Genomic DNA, 17161 nt, shown 5'->3' with positions numbered 1-17161 from the left:
GCTTACCCCTTATCCTTAGACTATGACCCCTGGTTCTGGACTCCCCGGCCATCAGAAACATCCTTCCTGCATCTAGTCTGTCCAGACCTGACAGAATTTTATAGGTTTCGATGAGATCCCCTCTCAATTTTCTAAACTCCAGTGAGTATAAGCCCAATCGACACAATCTCTCCTCATACGTCATTCCTGCCATCCCAGGTATCAGCCTCGTGAATCTTCGCTGCACTCCCTCCATGGCAAGAACGTCCTTCCTCAGGTAAGGTGACCAAAACTGCACACAATACTCAAGGTGCGGTCTCACCAAGGCCCTGTACAACTGGTGGAAAGGCTTTGGGGAGTCAGGAGGTGAGACACTCGCCGCAGAATTCCCAGCCTCTGACCCGCTCTTGTAGCCACAGTATTTATATGGCTGGTCCAGTTCAGTTTCTGATCAATGGTAACCCCCAATTTATATAGCACCTTTCAAGACCACTGGATGTCCCAAAGCACTTTACAGCCAATTGAGTACTTTTTGAAGTGCAGTCACTGTTGTAATGTAGGAAACGCGGTAGCCAATTTGCGCACAGCAAACTACCACAAACAGCAATGTGATCATGACCAGATAATCTGTTTTAGTGATATTGGTTGAGGGATGAATATTGGCCAGGACACCAGGGAGAACTCCCCTGCTCTTTGAAATAGTGCGTGGGATCTTTTACATCCACCTGAGAGAGCAGACAGGGCGGGGGCCCTCGGTTTAACATCTCACCTGAAAGACGGCACCTCCGACAGAGCAGCCTCCCCTCAGCGCTGCACTGGGAGTGTCAGCCTAGATGTTTGTGGTCAAGTCTCTGGAGTGGGACTTGAGCCCACAAGCTTCTGACATCAGGGGGGCGAGCTTGCTCCCCACTGAGCCCGGGCTGACACTAGCCTAGATTCAGATGTGCTGCAAAGAAGAAAGAAATAATAGGGGCGAGATGCTGTCAGCCCCAAGCAGGGCTCCGCGTCGAAACAAATTGGAAATGAATGAAGTCAGCGAGAAGCAGTGGGTGGGTTTAGCCTGACGTGGTTACGCCGACTGCAGGTTCGGTGCCGCTTTTCTGAGGATTCCTCTGAGCTACATGGAGCCCTTTACATTGCAAAGACCAGTTTTGCCCTGCGTTTGGAAAGAACTGCAAAAATCTGTCAGTTGCCCTTTGGAAGGTCTTCTCTGGCTCTTCACTTGAGCACCTTTGGAGTTGGATTGCTGTTTATAAAGATTATTGGATTTTTTGTTGTTGTTGTTGCAAGGTCAGGGTCTGATCTCCTTGGGAGGAAGACAAGCAGGAGAGCGAGGGAGCCCGGGGGAGAGGAGGTGAGTGCGTTTTCAGGAGACCTTGGATTGCGAGACTCACAGCCGCAGTGTGCGCTGCAGTGGTGTCTCCTCCAGCATGTCCCGTTCGAGCGCTGCCGTCCTGCCTGGTTCGCACAGGCACCGGTGAACGAGTGGCTTCCCCCGCTTCTGCAAAGGTGCAAGGGAGAGGGAGAGGGAGAGGGACAAAGCGCTCCGGCAGACCAGCCCCCGGGGGCCACCGGACAGAGCAGCGGACCCGGTGCTGTCTGAACTCGCAATTGCAAAAAAAAAACTCTTCGCTTCCTCAATGCAAGGTGTGTGTATGTGTGTGGGGGCGGGGAATGCACCGAGAACCTTTACCGTAACCTTGCTCTCATGTGTGGCTGGCTGGATATAACGAGCTCGCCGGATTTCTGTTTCCAATGTCACGCATGTTTGCTCTCAGCGCTGTGCTCTCCTTGCTGGGAGCTCGCCAGCACTCCAGCTTTCAGTTCAAAATACTTTTGCTTTATAAATAGGTCGATGCTGTGTCTGGGGAAATAAATATAGGAATTAAACCGCCCCGCGCCCCCCCTCGGTTTTACTAAACTAATGTATTGATTATTCAGGGGATACTCGGCTATTAAAGGAAATAGTGAACATTATTTTAAATACAAATGAGGAGCCACGACATGGAGTCTGTGTGTGTGTGTGTGTGTGTGTGGGGGGGGGTCTATGTGTGTGTGTCTGTCTGTTTGTGTCTCTGTGTGTGTCTCTGTGTGTGTCTGTGTCTCTGTGTATGTGTGTGTCTGTGTCTGCATGTGTGTCTGCGTGTGTGCCTGTCTATATGTGTATGTGTGTGTCTGTGCCTGTCTGTGTCTGTATGTGCGTGTGTGTGTCTGTGAGTGTGTGTGTCTGTACGTGCGCGTGTGCCTGTATGTGTGTGTGTGTCGGCGTGTGTCTGTGCATGTGTGTATGTGTCTGCGCGTGCGCGTGTGTCTGTCTGTATGTGTGTGTGTCCGTGTGTGTGTGTGTCTGTGCGTGCGCGTGTCTGTGCGTGCGCGTGTCTGTATATGTGTGTGTCTGTGTGTGTGTGTCTGTACGTGCGCGTGTGTCTGTGTGTGTGTGTCTGTGTGTGTGTGTCTGTGTGTGTGTGTGTCTGTGCTTGTGTGTCTGAGCGTGCGCGTGTGTCTATGTGTGTGTGTCTGTGCGTGCGCGTGTCTGTATATGTGTGTGTCTGTGTGTGTGTGTCTGTACGTGCGCGTGTGTCTGTGTGTGTGTGTGTCTGTGTGTGTGTGTCCGTGTGTGTGTGTCTGTGCTTGTGTGTCTGAGCGTGCGCGTGTGTCTATGTGTGTGTGTCTGTACGTGCGCGTGTGTGTGTGTGTGTCTGTGTGTGTGTGTCTGTGTGTGTGTGTCCGTGTGTGTGTGTCTGTGCTTGTGTGTCTGTACGTGCGCGTGTGTCTGTATGTGTGTCTGTGTGTGTGTCCATGTGTGTGTGTCTTTGCTTATGTGTCTGAGCATGCGTGTGATTCATGGAAGCCACATCATTCGCTGTGAAATAGGTAGGTTCTACTGGGTAATTTATACTGAACGGGGAAAGATCTTTTAGATAGCACGCTTATTATTTTGTGCGACTGAGAGCACCTTAGACAGAATGTACTTTTCAAGCATGTAATCTCTGAAATAAACAATCGTGACATAGAATGTGGCAGCTCAGTGACAACTGGCGGACTGCATTTCACACATTTAAAACTGGATTTAAAATGCTATTAATTAAGAATGATGCAATATCGCAATGGTTAAAATTATATTTGACGCTTGATCAAATTTCCATTACAACTATTGACAAAATATGACAATGAGTCCTTGAAATTCTCCAATACAGGATCATATAATAGGTGTGTCAGATATTTCAGAAAGCTTTAGTAAAGTTAATTATTTTTGACTGGGGGTGGGGGGCACTTTAATTCCCCTCCCCCATATGGTATAATTCACATCCTGGATTTTTCTCTCATGATTCCTTGTCGTTTCAGGGAAGTGCATGGGCTCCTGAGGAAAATCACACGAGAAAAGAATAATAAAAGGCTCACGCTGCGGTTTGTGGGACCCCGAGTGAGAACAGGAGCACTGGAGATTGCAGGGCTGGATGGGGACTGTACCAGGCGCCCAGAACACTCAGGCGGTGCAGAGGTTAACAGCTGCACTGGGCCTTGGAGGAAGCACTTGTAACCACAACCAACAGAAACCAACCTCTCCAGACCAACAGAAGGCGCTGAGCTCCTCCCCCAGGCACAAAGAGAGCGTCATCAGCTCGGCCCCTTCTACATTTGAAGTCAGCCAAGCTGAAGGCGATATGCCCAGCAAATCTTCCAATGGAGATCGAGACAAGTGCGACGGTGGAGGAGAACTGGGACAGCAGAGGGAGCCAGGCGCAGGGAACAGCAGTCGGGATGGTGCAGAGGAAGACACCGTGGCTCCAAACCCATCAGAAGTAGTCCCAGGCAAGCAGACAGAAAGTGTAGTAAAAGCAAAGCAGACCAAGGGTGCTGACCCTGGATCATCTGGGACTGACCATCAGCAGACCAAGGGTGCTGACCCTGGACCTTCTGGGACTGACCATCAGCAGACCAAGGGTGCTGACCCTGGACCATCTGGGACTGACCATCAGCAGACCAAGGGTGCTGACCCTGGACCATCTGGGACTGACCATCAGCAGACCAAGGGTGCTGACCCTGGACCATCTGGGACTGACCATCAGCAGACCAAGGGTGCTGACCCTGGCCCATCTGGGACTGACAGTCAGCAGACTAAAGGTGGTGACCCTAAACCTTCTGGGACTGGCAGTCAGCAGACCAAAGGAGCTGACCCTAAACCTTCTGGGACTGGCAGTCAGCAGACCAAAGGTGCTGACCCTAAATCTTCTGGGACCGACAGTCAGCAGACCAAAGGTGCTGACCCTAAACCTTCTGGGACTGACAGTCAGCAGACCAAAGGTGCTGACCCTAAACCTTCTGGGACTGACAGTCAGCAGACCAAAGGTGCTGACCCTAAACCTTCTGGGACTGACAGTCAGCAGACTAGAGATGTTGACCGTGGACCTTCTGGTACTGACAGTCAGCAGACCAAAGGAGCTGACCCTAAACCTTCTGGGACTGACAGTCAGCAGACTAGAGATGTTGACCGTGGACCTTCTGGTACTGACAGTCAGCAGACCAAAGGAGCTGACCCTAAACCTTCTGGGACTGACAGTCAGCAGACCAAAGGAGCTGACCCTAAACCTTCTGGGACTGACAGTCAGCAGACCAGAGATGTTGACCTTGGACCTTCTGGGACTGACAGTCAGCAGACCAGAGGAGCTGACCCTAAACCTTCTGGGACTGACAGTCAGCAGACCAAAGGTGCTGACCCTAAACCTTCTGGGACTGACAGTCAGCAGACCAGAGATGTTGACCTTGGACCTTCTGGGACTGACAGTCAGCAGACCAAGCGTGGTGACCTTGGACCTTCTGGGACTGACAGTCAGCAGACCAGAGAGGTTGACCTTGGACCATCGGGGACTGTCCATCAGCAGACCATGGGTGGTGACCTTGGACCTTCTGGGACCGATAGGCAGCAGACCAAGGGTAGTGAACTTGGACCTTCTGGGACCGATAGGCAGCAGACCAAGGGTAGTGAACTTGGACCTTCTGGGACCGATAGGCAGCAGACCAGGGGTGGTGACCTTGGACCTCCTGGGACTGGCAGTCAGCAGACCAAGCGTGGTGACCTTGGATCATCGGGGACTGCCCATCAGCAGACCAAGGGTGGTGACCTTCGACCTTCTAGGACTGATAGGCAGCAGACCAGGGGTGGTGACCTTGGACCTTCTGGGACCGACAGTCAGCAGACCAAGGGTAGTGATCCTGGACTTTCTGAGACCTGCAGTCAGCAGACCAACAGCCAGGATCTAATAGGAAATGAGAAGGGTCCAGAGTCCTCAGGTGAAGAGGTGGGAGGGAGAAACACACCATCAGTAGTGGACTTAACCCCCCTGAAAGCTGCCCAGAACCAGCAAACCGAATGGTATGGCATTGAAAGGGGAGGGGAAGGGAAGGTTGGGAGTGAGAATGACTGGGAGCAGCCAGACCCTGCAATAAAGGATGGACTCCAACCAACAACTGTGAAAGGAGAAGCGGCCTCTAAAACTAAACCTGAAAACCAAGAGCAGCAATTGGGATTTACAAAGGCCCGAGAAGCCCCTCCAAAAACTGACTCTGCCTTACCTCTGGAAACTCATGGGCAACAGATTGTGCCGAAGGGGACGCCGGGGTCTGCCCATGATAGTCCCAGAGAGTACCAGCCAACAAAGCAACCATTAGATACAGGGCCAAACCAAAGGGGGAAAGTTCAACAACAAGAGTCCAAGTTTAAAGACGCAGAGACAATGACGAGCCAGTCTCCAGGCAGCTCCTTCACTTCCAATTGGAGCAAGTCTTGTCGGGACGTTGAGGTCCAGGCTGTCCTACAAAGTTTTCAGTGTAAATCCACTGCGACCAGCCCTAAGAGTCCAGCGCCTGGCTTGGCGGGGAACTCACTGAGTGACTGCCAGGCTGCTCAGAAGGTCCATTCAGAAAGCAGCAACTCCAAACTCACTTTGGCCAATGGTCAGTCAGTGTGTGGCAGTGATATCTACCGGGGGTCAGAGCAACTGAAGATAACGTGTACATTTATGGAAGGATCTGAACAATCGAGTATCATCTGTGAAATCGGCGAGGAATCAGCGGAGGGAATCAAGGTGGAATCTTTCTTATCAGAGGCTACTTTTAGAGATAAAAAGGAAAATGAGCAGGAACCCCCTAAAGAGCCTGATTATCATCTAAAATTTAGCTGCGACAGCAGGAGTGAGCTACCAAATACTAGAGAAGATCCAGAATATGGACAGGCACCATCTGTCCCTATTGCTAATGAATCAGAACCTGGTGCAACTGGAGCATGTGACCACCTGAAGCTCAAAACACAATCTGACCACTCGAAGGCTACTTCTAAGTTACACAAGGGATCCAAACAGTCAAGCATGCCTTGTGATAACCGTGAGGAATCAGACCAGCCAAATATTAATGACAGCATCGACCGAGAATCTGGCCATCCCACCGTTTCATACAGTGTTGCTAAGGAATCTGGCCAATGTGCTCATGACATTAATGAGAAATCGGGCATTGCTGCCAACTTCGATAACAGATCTGACCAATCACAAGCCAACGTTGCTAAATCTGGCCAGTCAAACATTGCCGCTGACATCAATAAAAAAGATGACCAACTACAGAGCAGTAGTAATGAATCTGACCAATCAAAAAAGGGACCTGGAATTAGTAAGCAATCTGGCCAACTACAGGACATCAGTAATGAACCTGACCAATCAAAAATAGTCCCTGACATTAGTAAGCCATCCATATGCTCAAAAACTGCTGAAGACATCCAAAAAGTATCCGGTCGGTCAAAAATTGCAGATAACGCCAATAAGGGATCTGGCCAATCACAGGCTGCTGGTGACATGATTAAAAAGTGTGGCCAACCACAAGGTGTTTACACGGTCAAAAAGGAACATGTTCAGTCAAAGCATGACACCAAAAAGGAAACTAGCCAATCTGTAGATGCGCAGAACATCAATAAGATATCTGTCCAACCACAAGCTGTTTGTGACATCAGTAAAGGATCTGGCCAACTGCAAGGCCCTTACAATGTCATGAAAGAATCTGTTCAGTCAGAAACTGACCAGGGCACCAGCATCGTATCTAGCCAATCAAAAGGTGTACATATCAATAAGAAATCGGCCCAACCACAAGCTCTTTGTGGCATCAGTAAAGAATCTGGCCAATCAAAAACGAATTCTAACATCAGCAAAAAATCTGGTCAATTAATAATGTCACATGACAACAGTAAGAAATTTGCCCAATCAAAAGCTGGTCATGCCACTCATGAGCAATCTGGCCAATCAAAAACTACTCACCATATTAGTAAGCATTCTCACTTTTTTAAGACTGGGAAATCAAAACATAGCATTGATGTGAAAATTGAACAAAAGCAGTTGGCCAGCGATTCAAGTAAAGAGAAAGCGCAGTCAAAGAATGTCCGGGATGTGGTCTGGGATGAGCAAGGCATGACCTGGGAAGTTTATGGTGCCTCCCTTGACCCTGAATCATTGGGATTTGCCATTCAGTGTCACTTACAGAGACAGATCGTAGAGTACGAGAAGCAAATCAAAGTAAATAATCATAGCAAAAGATCAATGTCTATGGATGCAATGCCCGGGGGTAATAAAGCCAACAAAAGGAGGCAGCAAAATATATTCAGGACAGTTCTACAGAATATGAGGTCCCCACAGTGTTGTGTCCGTCCACAGCCTTCCTCTGTGATTGACTGATGTGAATTGTAGCACTATTGTTTGCGACGGACTACTTCATGTGACCTTTTTCTGGACTTGTCGTTCATGGACAGGTGGAACCGATATTACAGATTCTTTTCCTAAAATACATACAGTGGGTGTCGTTATTCTCCATGGCCGTTCTGTGGTACATCTGTCTGCTTGAGGCAAAATAAGAACCATGCAGGTTGACTATTTGACAATAATGACCACCATTTGTGGTCAAAATGAGTGGTTAGATTTTATTTCGTAATGAGTAAATTAATACTATAGAGGTAACTGGTCTGTGAAGATTTTATTCTGGAAACTCTTGGACTTAAGAATATGTAGCCGTCATCTTGACGTCCACGACTAACAGAAGATGGCCTACAATGCATGAAAACAATTGATATATTTTAATGTTTGTTAATGCTTTGAGGGAGAAAGGTTACATATGTAGCCCATGACAATTACAGTTTTGTGTTGCCTGTACAATGTCCTCTGAAAATCAGCTAAGTATTGCAACATTTTGAAGTAGAGCCAACGTTGCAGTCATCTAGTGTATAGTCATAGAAGTACAAGGTATTAAACAGCTTTCTGAATTCATTAAGGGAAGGAGCGCAACACTTGTCACAGATGCATAAGTTTCATATAAAATGAAATACGTGGATTAATATATTGTATTTAGTAAACTTTTTATTGTATCAATATATGATGAGAAATATCAATATTATACGTTTTAGCTTACTCTCTTGGTGAAATATATAACTAGTTGTACCGTATTTTGGATGACAGTATCGAGAGCTGTCAGGTTTTCTGCCATTTTTTGTATTGTGTTATTGATGTCAACTGTTTGCTGTTTGTCTTTTACTGAACCAGGACACTGTTTCCTATTAAAAACCCTCGCTATATCCATTCCCCTAAATATAGTGAGTGACTAGAGGTACTGAATGACTAGTTCCTGCTAGCCGCTTAAAACAGCTGTTTGGCCCCGTATATATGTAAATGAGGGGGCTAACGCCTGTTTTCGGTCCCCTTGTCGAATTGGATAGCGACGAGCAGAGCAGGTGCCGCTAAGTTTTTAAAATAAAAAAAATCGCTGCTGTGTAGCCAGGAGCAGCAAGAATGCTCCCTCGACTCCACAGTATCCCAAATCGCTTTCTCCCCGCCGCCCCCCCCGCTACATTGTTGCTCCACCCCACCTCCTTCAGAGTTAACAGACTTGCATTTCTATAGCGCCTTTCACAGCCTGTTGATGTCCCAAAGCGCTTTACAGCCGATGAGGTACTTTTTGAAGTGCAGTCACTGTTGTAATGTCAGAAATGCGGCAGCCAATTTGCGCACAGCAAGCTCCCACAAACAGGAATGCGATGATAACCAGATAATCTTTTGTATTGATGTTGGTTGAGGGATAAATATTAGCCAGGACACCGGGGAGAACACCCCTGCCATTCTTCGAAATAGCGCTGTGGGATCTTTTACGTCCAACTGAGAGGGCAGACGGTGCCTCAGTTTAACGCCTCATCTGACAGACGGCACCTCCGACAGCGCAGCACTCCCTCAGTACACATTGTCCTTTCAGTGAGGCCTGGACTTGAATTCCAGTCATATTAATAGGTTGGAGCTCTCTCTCTGTTTGCTGTAAGGTAAGGTGTGTTGTCTGAATTCAGCTCTTTGTGAGGAACCAATGACACAAGCCTTTCAAACAACTCAACACAAACTGGCAAATATTGCTCAGGCACAAAAACAGACGGTGTCGGAAATGAAAAAAAAAACAATTCACATGGGCGCAGTAGGAGGTTGGAACAGAAAAGAGGGCTTCACTGGCGCTGATCTGAACGTGATTAATGCTGACACCGAGTGACAAAAATTGGAACTGGTCCATTCCCAGCACTCCTATCCTTCACCTTGGTGAGCACAAAAACTCAACATAAAGGTTCTAAGAGGCATAACACAAAATAATTCGCTGTTCAAAGTTCAATGCAGATTTGGCCATGAGGCCTCAACATTCTTGCAAATAAAATCAGCTGACGTATGGAAAAGCATCAAATCCCTATCAGTTACAGCTCATTTAACACCAATAAAATTACGTTTGATCCCACTTTTTTGAAGATGTAGAATGGAAGTGGACCATCCCAGATGGTCTGGTAGACAAGTGTCCATTTGCTGGGACAAAATAGTTGACTTTATTAATTCCCAATCACATGTATTCTTCTCAAACAACAACTACTTGCATTTATATAGCGCCTTTAACGTAGTAAAACATCCCAAGGTGCTTCACAGAAGCGATACCAAGCAACATTCGACACCGAGCCACATGAGATTTTAGGACAGATGACCAAACGCTTGGTGAAAGCGGTAAGTTTTAAGGAGCGTCTTAAAGGAAGAGAGAAGTAGAGAGGTGGAGATTTTTAGGGAGGAAATTCCAGAGCTTAGGGCCTAGGCAGATGAAGGCATGGCCGCCAGTGGTGGAGCGAGTAAAATCGGAGATGCGCAAGAGGCCAGAATTGGAGCAGCGCAGAGATCTCGGAGGGTTGTGGGGCTGGAGGAGGTTACAGAGATAGGGCAGGGCGAGGCCATGGAGGGATTTGCAAACAAGGATGAGCATTTTAAAATTGAGGTGTTGCCTGACCGGGACCAACGTAGTTCAGTGAACACAAGGATGATGAGTGAACGGGATTTGGTACGAGTTAGGATACGAGCAGCAGAGTTTTGGATGAGCTCAGGTTTATGGAGGGTGGAAGATGGGAAGCCGGCTGGAAGAGCATTGGAATAGTCAAGTCTCATCCCTTGGAAAGACACAAAAGTAAAGTCTCGACAGACTTGGTCTCTCTTCTGCCTCAGAAAACGTTTCTGTTCAATTGGAAAATCGAAGAAGAAATTAACTTGAATCCATGGTTCTAAGATCTCTCTGAGATAGCCATAACGGAAGTCCTGTGGTCTACTCTGAAACTTGGGGCCCCAATTTTTTAAGGGGGGTGGGTGTGTTGCACATGAGCCCTGAAGCGGGCTGCGCACCCGGGGAGTCCAGGAACATGGATCTTAATTGCTGGGTGTCATTTATATCAATATCCCCGGAGTCCCAGCCAGATCCACTACCAGGCTGGTGGGCGGGAGTGGGAGGTTGGTGGCAGGAGGTCGTAGCCGAGGACCCGAGGTAAAGGGCAAGGGAGGTCCAAGGCTTCCTTGTGGGGTCTGGAGGTGCATACCTGCTCCTCCGGGACCCACAAGGAAACTTAAAATTACATTTTCACATTTGCCTGTTGGATCTCTTCTGGTCCACGGTCCACCTCCCGGTAGGTTTGAACTGACAGGGAAGCCCTCACTGCCTCCAATGCCACCCCCTCCGCCCACACCATCCCCCCACTCGGGCCCTTGACTAAAATTGCAGATCAGGTCCCGAGGACACCATCAGCCACGATCTGCATATTTAAAGACAGACCTCCCCTTCCTTCCTGCAGTTGTCCCGCTCGCCTGCTCAAAAGAGCAGGTTAAGATCAGCACACAGTGGGAAGGCAGCGTGGGGTAAGTGACTGACCTAATTTTAATTGCCCCCCACCCACTTACCAGTTTCTGCCAGGCAGGGGCAGTTAAAATCGGGGCCAGAATGTTCTCATTGTATAATACACAATAAGGGCCTTGAGGGCCATACTGGCCATTCTCTTGGGTTTTATCTGTTCTGCTTGACTTACGCAGATGTACTGATGTATGAATCATATTTCCATATTTAGCTAAACAAGAATTTCCTATCTTTTATTGGCACTGCAGATATTTAAGTTGAGGATACTCAATACAAATGTACCACAGCAAACTTGTTCATTTTTGTTTGTTTTGAAAGAATTATTCCATTGTTTATAATTATTATGCATTGTATTTTTACATTTCTATCTTCTGTTAAAAATGTAATAAACACAAAAGATATACGGGAAGAATTTCTGTTTTCAATTTTCTCCCAAAGGCCTTGAATTATGCGGTTGAAGTAAGATTTAAAAATGAGCGTAACAAGGGCACGTTTAGTAGAACGCAATTGCGCAGTAAAATGTTTAAAGATGAAATGTACTAATTACTCGTATGTTTAATTGCAGAAATGACCATACCAGTTTAAAGAGATGAAACTTACAAAAAGAGACAATGACATAACCCTTTTCTGGAAAAACGAAACTTAGTAGTGGTCAAGAGAGAGAGGGTCTCGCTTCTCAGAAATCACATGACCTGATGACTCATTTCCAAGAAATCAGAGGGGCCACAGGCCCATACAGTGAAAAGTGAAACTTATGTTATTGGTTACCTTGTAGAAGTCAGGCACACCTAATTAGTGATTAATGTATAGACTTTTAAATCGATTGGACCTCTGGAGTAGGAGGTCTCGGAATATGTGTATAACTGTGTAAACCTCAAGAGATTCGGTGGAGTTGGAGCCTTGTGTTGGGACGCAAGAGCCATAGCTCCCCAGGCCTGAATAAACTGTTTTTACTTCAATTATTGGGTCTGTCTTTCTTACAACAAGCCAGTGTTGTCGACTGTGTATATCACTCAGTCCACACTTTGGGGGCTTACATCACGGTGATGCGCTTTAATAAGGACCGGACATCCTTTGATTCCTTGCGGGGGTGGCCAGTTTTATGAGGTGACCCGAGACACTTAGACTAAAAAGAAAAAGAAAGAAGGTGCATTTATGGGGCTCCTTTCATGACCTCAGGACCTCCTAAAGGGCTTTACAGCCAATGAAGTACTTTTTGAAGTCTAGTCTCCGTTGTAATGGAAACGCAGCAGCCAATTTGCACAAAAGAGATTGAGATGAATGATTAGATTATCTCGTTTAGGTGTTGCTTGAGGGATAAATGTTGGCCGGGCCACCTTGCGAACTTCCCTGCTCTTCTTCCAAAAGTGCCGTGGGAGATTTTACAACCACCCCAGAGAGAGCAGACTGGGCCTTGGTTAAACGTCTCGTGAAAGATGGCAGCTGCCGACCGTGAAGCACTCCGGTCTCTGGAGTGGGGCTTGAACCCATGACCTTCTGGCTCAGAGTTAAGAGTGTTACCATTGTGCCCAGACCCTGTCTCCATTGAGAACTGGGGTGGAAAATGGTGCCAATTTCAGGATGGGCTCGCCAGTATACAACACACCCAACCATATTTGCGTCGGCATATTGTAAGGGATTATAAAATATCAATGATGCTTATTTCCTGTTATTGAAGCCATAACAACACTGCTCACCAGGGACAGCAGATGAAAGCCTGGCCAATGGAGCATAAAGCAATCGAGTGCACACGCCAGGGGCAGGGGGTAAGTGAAACAGTGTTCAGCCTTTGCTGGCAGCTCAGGGGCTGCTATGCCATGGTAGGCCTCTGCGGCTGGCTGCTGCTGGACTCCACCCACAATCTGGCTGGGCTCACGTCTACAAGATGTTCATGATCCAGAGGCCAGAAGATCACCTCCAGAATCGGCCATTCCAATGCTCTCCTCGCCGGCCGCTCGTCCTAAACACCCTATAAACTTATCCAAAACACCAGCTGCTTGTACCCAAATCTTACACAAGTACAAAACGCTAGTTAGGCCACAGCTGGAATACTGTGTGCAGTTCTGGTCACCACACTACAGGAGGGATGTGAGTGTATTGGAGAGGGTGCAGAGGAGATTCACCAGGATGTTACCTGGGCTGGAGCGCTTCAGCTATGAAGAGAGACTGGACAGGCTGGGGTTGTTTTCCTTGGAGCAGAGAAGGCTGAGGGGGGACCTGATTGAGGTGTACAAAATTATGAGGGGCATAGATAGGGTAGATAGAAAGGAAATTTTCCCCTTAGTAGAGGGGTCAATAACCTAGGTCATATTTTCAAGATAAGGGGCAGGAGGTTTAGAGGGGATTTGAGGAAAAACTTTTTCACCCAGAGGGTGGTTGGAATCTGGAACTCACTGCCTGAAAGGGTGGTAGAGGCAGGAACCCTCACAACATTCAAGAAGCATTTAGATGAGCACTTGAAATGCTATAGCATACAAGGCTACGGACCAAGTGCTGGAAAATGGGATTAGATTAGACAGGGCTTGACGGCCAGCACGGACATGATGGGCCGAAGGGCCTCTTTCTGTGCTGTATAACTCTATGACTATGACGTATCCATTACACCTGTCCTTGCCGATCTACACTGGTTCCCAAACACACCTCTCTGACCAACCTTGGTCGCCTCTCCGTATTCTCTCCTTTGGCTCGGCATTCATTTTTTTTGCCTCATCCATGCCTTTGTTACCTCCAGACTTGACTATTCCAACGCACTCCTGGCTGGCCTCCCACGTTCTACCCCACGTAAACTTGAGGTCATCCAAAACTCGGCTGCCCGTGTCCCAACTCACACCAAGTCCTGTTCACCCATCACCCCTGTGCTCGCTGGCCTGCATTGGCTCCCGGTTAAGCAGCGCCTCGATTTCAAAATTCTCATCCTTGTTTTCAAATCCCTTCCATGGCCTCGCCCCCTCCCTATCTCTGTAATCTCCTCCAGCCCCCACAATCCCCCCGAGATATCTGCGCTCCTCTAATTCTGGCCTCTTGAGCATCCCTGATTATAATCACTCAACCATTGGTGGCCGTGCCTTCTGTTGCCTCGGCCCTAAGCTCTGGAATTTCCTGCCTAAACCTCTCCGCCTCTCTACCTCTCTTTCCTCCTTTAAGACGCTCCTTAAAACCTACCTCTTTGACCAAGCTTTTGGTCATCAGTCCGAATTTCTCCTTATGTGGCTCGGTGCCAAATGTTGTTATCTAACACTCCTGCGAAGCGCCTTGGGATGTTTTTCTACGTTAAAGGCGCTATATAAATACAAGTTGTTGTTGTTGTTACCCCTCCGTGCGGTGCCTTGGGCTGTTTTTCTACATCAAAGGCCCTGTATCAATGCAAGTTGCTTAAAGGTGGGATTTTCTCCTGGTTACTCAGTTGGAAAGTTCAGTGGCTGAGACAGAAAGCACAATCTATTTTAGTTTACAACCCCTGGTGTATAATCTCCTTCGGGCCCTCAGTATGATAATCACTTTCTTTTAAATTACACCAGTTCGCTAAAAGTAACTCGGCTTGATTGCTTTAGTTGGTGTGAGCCACGCAATGAGGTCGACCCTTCAGCACAGCAACTTTCATTTCATGAGTGACAGGAGTAATTACATTCTACAGTGCCGGTATAATCAAATTAACTTTGTGTTCAAGTGTCTCACCTAATTCAGTGTGTTCTTTGAGCAACTCCCCAGTTGAACAATAGCTTTCATTGTAGTTTTCTTGTGGTAATCTAAGCTTTTCCAATAAGTCAACACTGTAAAACATGGATATTCCCACTCCGCCACAAAGCACTCTGTCATATTTTCCTTTTAATGTCATCACGCTCACATTTCTTTCTCTGGGTTTTGGTTCCTTGCTAAAACAAATAGTTTATTGTCTGCCTATATACAGCGAAGTGATTTGTTATCCTCCTCGCTCTTTAAAATCCCCTATTGCACAATGTTCTGAGTACCTGATCTCAGCTTTCCATTGGAATCATTAGTCCTTTGGGAACTGCAGGGTTAGTTTTCTGGCAAGGCTACTGACGGTGTTGCAGCATGAAATCAGCACTAGCAGTGGCCTACTGTTTGTCTTAATTGGTATCCCAGCAAAAGCTCACTTTACCTGGTTCTTGTGTGTCTCTTTCCCCAGCAGCTGTCTTTCGGATGAGACGTTAGACCAAGGCCCCACCTGCCCTCTCAGGTGGACGCGAAAGATCCCACGGCACTATTCCGAAGTACAGCAGCGGCGTTCTCAACCATATTTGTTCCTCAGCCAACACATAAAAAAACAGATTATTTGGTCACTATCAAGCAATTAGGAGGGACAGCAAGCAATTAGGAAAGCAAATGGCATGTTGGCCTTTATTACAAGAGGATTTGAGTAAAGGAAACTCTCGTTTAAACGGCAGCTAAATATCCGGAATTCTCTATTAACCGGCAAAATTCATACTCCGAAAACAACACCTCAATAACCGGAAATGTTGCCGAGTCCGAGTCCAAGTCTCCCGCGGTGGCTGAGTTAGTCAGTGGGGGTAGTTCTCCAAATTGCCACTACTCGGCTTCTTGGCGCTGTCGGAAGTCCGAACACCTCAATAACAGGAGTCTGACTCCCCCGCGCTGCCGGTAGTCTCTTCCGATCCGCCATTTTTCTGTGTGTCTCCCGCGCTGCCGGTAGTCTCTTCCGATTAAAGAGTTATGGATTACCCTCAATTGTACTGTACTTAATCAAGCATCTTCCACCATCCATTTAACACAACATTCTGTAGGTGAGTACCCAATTACTGTATACTGCACATTTCTTGATTTTTTAAATTTTTGTTTGTTAAAAATAGCCTCGGTAGATAACCCTCTCCGTCATCCGGAATTTTTAATCCACCGGCAACACGCCGGTCCCGTTAGTGCCGGATACCAAAGAGTTTCCTGTATAAGAGTAAAGACGTTAGCCTGTATTTTCCGATCCCTACGGGTGTGTACGAGCTGTGTACACGCCCGTAGGGACCTCGCAAGTGCCGGTTTCAGGCGCGCGAAGAGCATGCGCTGAAAACCGGCACTTCCGATCTGTCAAGCATCCTCCTGACAGATCCTCCGCTTGTCCGCTTTCTGCACAACCTCCGCCCGCTGAAATCCCTTAAAAATCTTACGCCTGTAAGAGTTTAAAAAAGTAAAATTTCACACATTTATAATTTAAAAATACTTTTAAAAAAGGTAAGTTTATTTTTAGCCCCATAAAAAACTTTTTTCAAAAAATTAAATTTTTGTTTAAAATATTTAATTTAATGTAATTTTAACTAATTTTAAAAACGTGATTTAAAAAAAAATTAATGTTTTGATGTGTTTTTGGAGTGATCTCCATTCATACTTTTGACAGGTCTAAGCTGTCAAAAGTATGAAGGGAGATTCCCTTCTTTCATTGGTTCCCCATGGCCCACGTGATCCCAGGGACGCTTGCGAACCGCCTGCACCCCTGGGATACCTGGGCCCTCTGCGCATTTCGTAGAGCAGAGGCCCAGGAGCAGAAATGTCCGGACATCCGGAACCCTCAGGTAAGAGCGTAGATTTTTTCCAGATCGGAGGCCTCCGCACGCAGGAAGCCTCTGATTGGAAAATTCGGGCCGTCTTACTGCAATTATATAGGGCCCTGGTGAGACCACACCTGGAGTATTGTGTACAGTTTTGGTCTCCTTACCTAAGGAAGAATATACTTGCCATAGAGGGAGTGCAACAACGGTTCACCAGACCGGTTCCTGGGATGGGGGGATTGTCCTATGAGGAGAGATTGAGTAGACTAGGCCTATATTCTCTAGAGTTTAGAAGAATGAGAGGTGATCTCATTGAAACATACAAAATTCTTACAGCGCTTGACAGGGTAGATGCAGGGAGGATGTTTCCCCTGGCTGGGGAGTCTAGAACCAGGGGTCACAGTCTCAGAATAAGGGGTCGGCCATTTAGGACTGAGATGAGGAGAAATTTCTTC

The 17161-nt window shown here is 47.2% G+C and overlaps 1 protein-coding gene across 2 annotated transcripts; it reads left to right on the top strand.

The window, feature by feature from the left end:
* The first annotated feature begins 871 nt into the window (after nucleotides 1-871).
* Nucleotides 872-12149, top strand: LOC147122555 (uncharacterized). Of its 2 annotated transcripts, none has more exons than XM_086006629.1 (2): nucleotides 872-1333; nucleotides 3325-12149. In XM_086006629.1, exon 2 carries the CDS (start codon nucleotides 3438-3440, stop codon nucleotides 7689-7691), a length of 4254 nt encoding a protein of 1417 aa, XP_085862755.1. In that variant the 5' UTR covers nucleotides 872-1333; nucleotides 3325-3437; the 3' UTR covers nucleotides 7692-12149. The 2 variants fall into 2 exon arrangements, with proteins under 2 accessions (XP_085862755.1, XP_085862745.1); XM_086006619.1 differs by having other exon boundaries at nucleotides 872-1626.
* The last annotated feature ends 5012 nt before the right edge of the window (nucleotides 12150-17161 follow it).

The sequence above is a fragment of the Somniosus microcephalus genome, chromosome 2 (assembly GCF_052327205.1).
Source record: "Somniosus microcephalus isolate GS21.2 chromosome 2, FLI_Smic_1.0, whole genome shotgun sequence".
Lineage (NCBI taxonomy): Eukaryota > Metazoa > Chordata > Chondrichthyes > Squaliformes > Somniosidae > Somniosus > Somniosus microcephalus.
Note: the sequence above shows the minus strand (reverse complement) of the source record. Positions and strands in the feature narration are given on the sequence as shown.

What these genes read in the sequence shown, in the direction of transcription:
- LOC147122555 (XM_086006629.1), top strand. Translation starts at nt 3,438, where the DNA reads ATGGGGACTGTACCAGGCGCCCAGAACACTCAGGCGGTGCAGAGGTTA.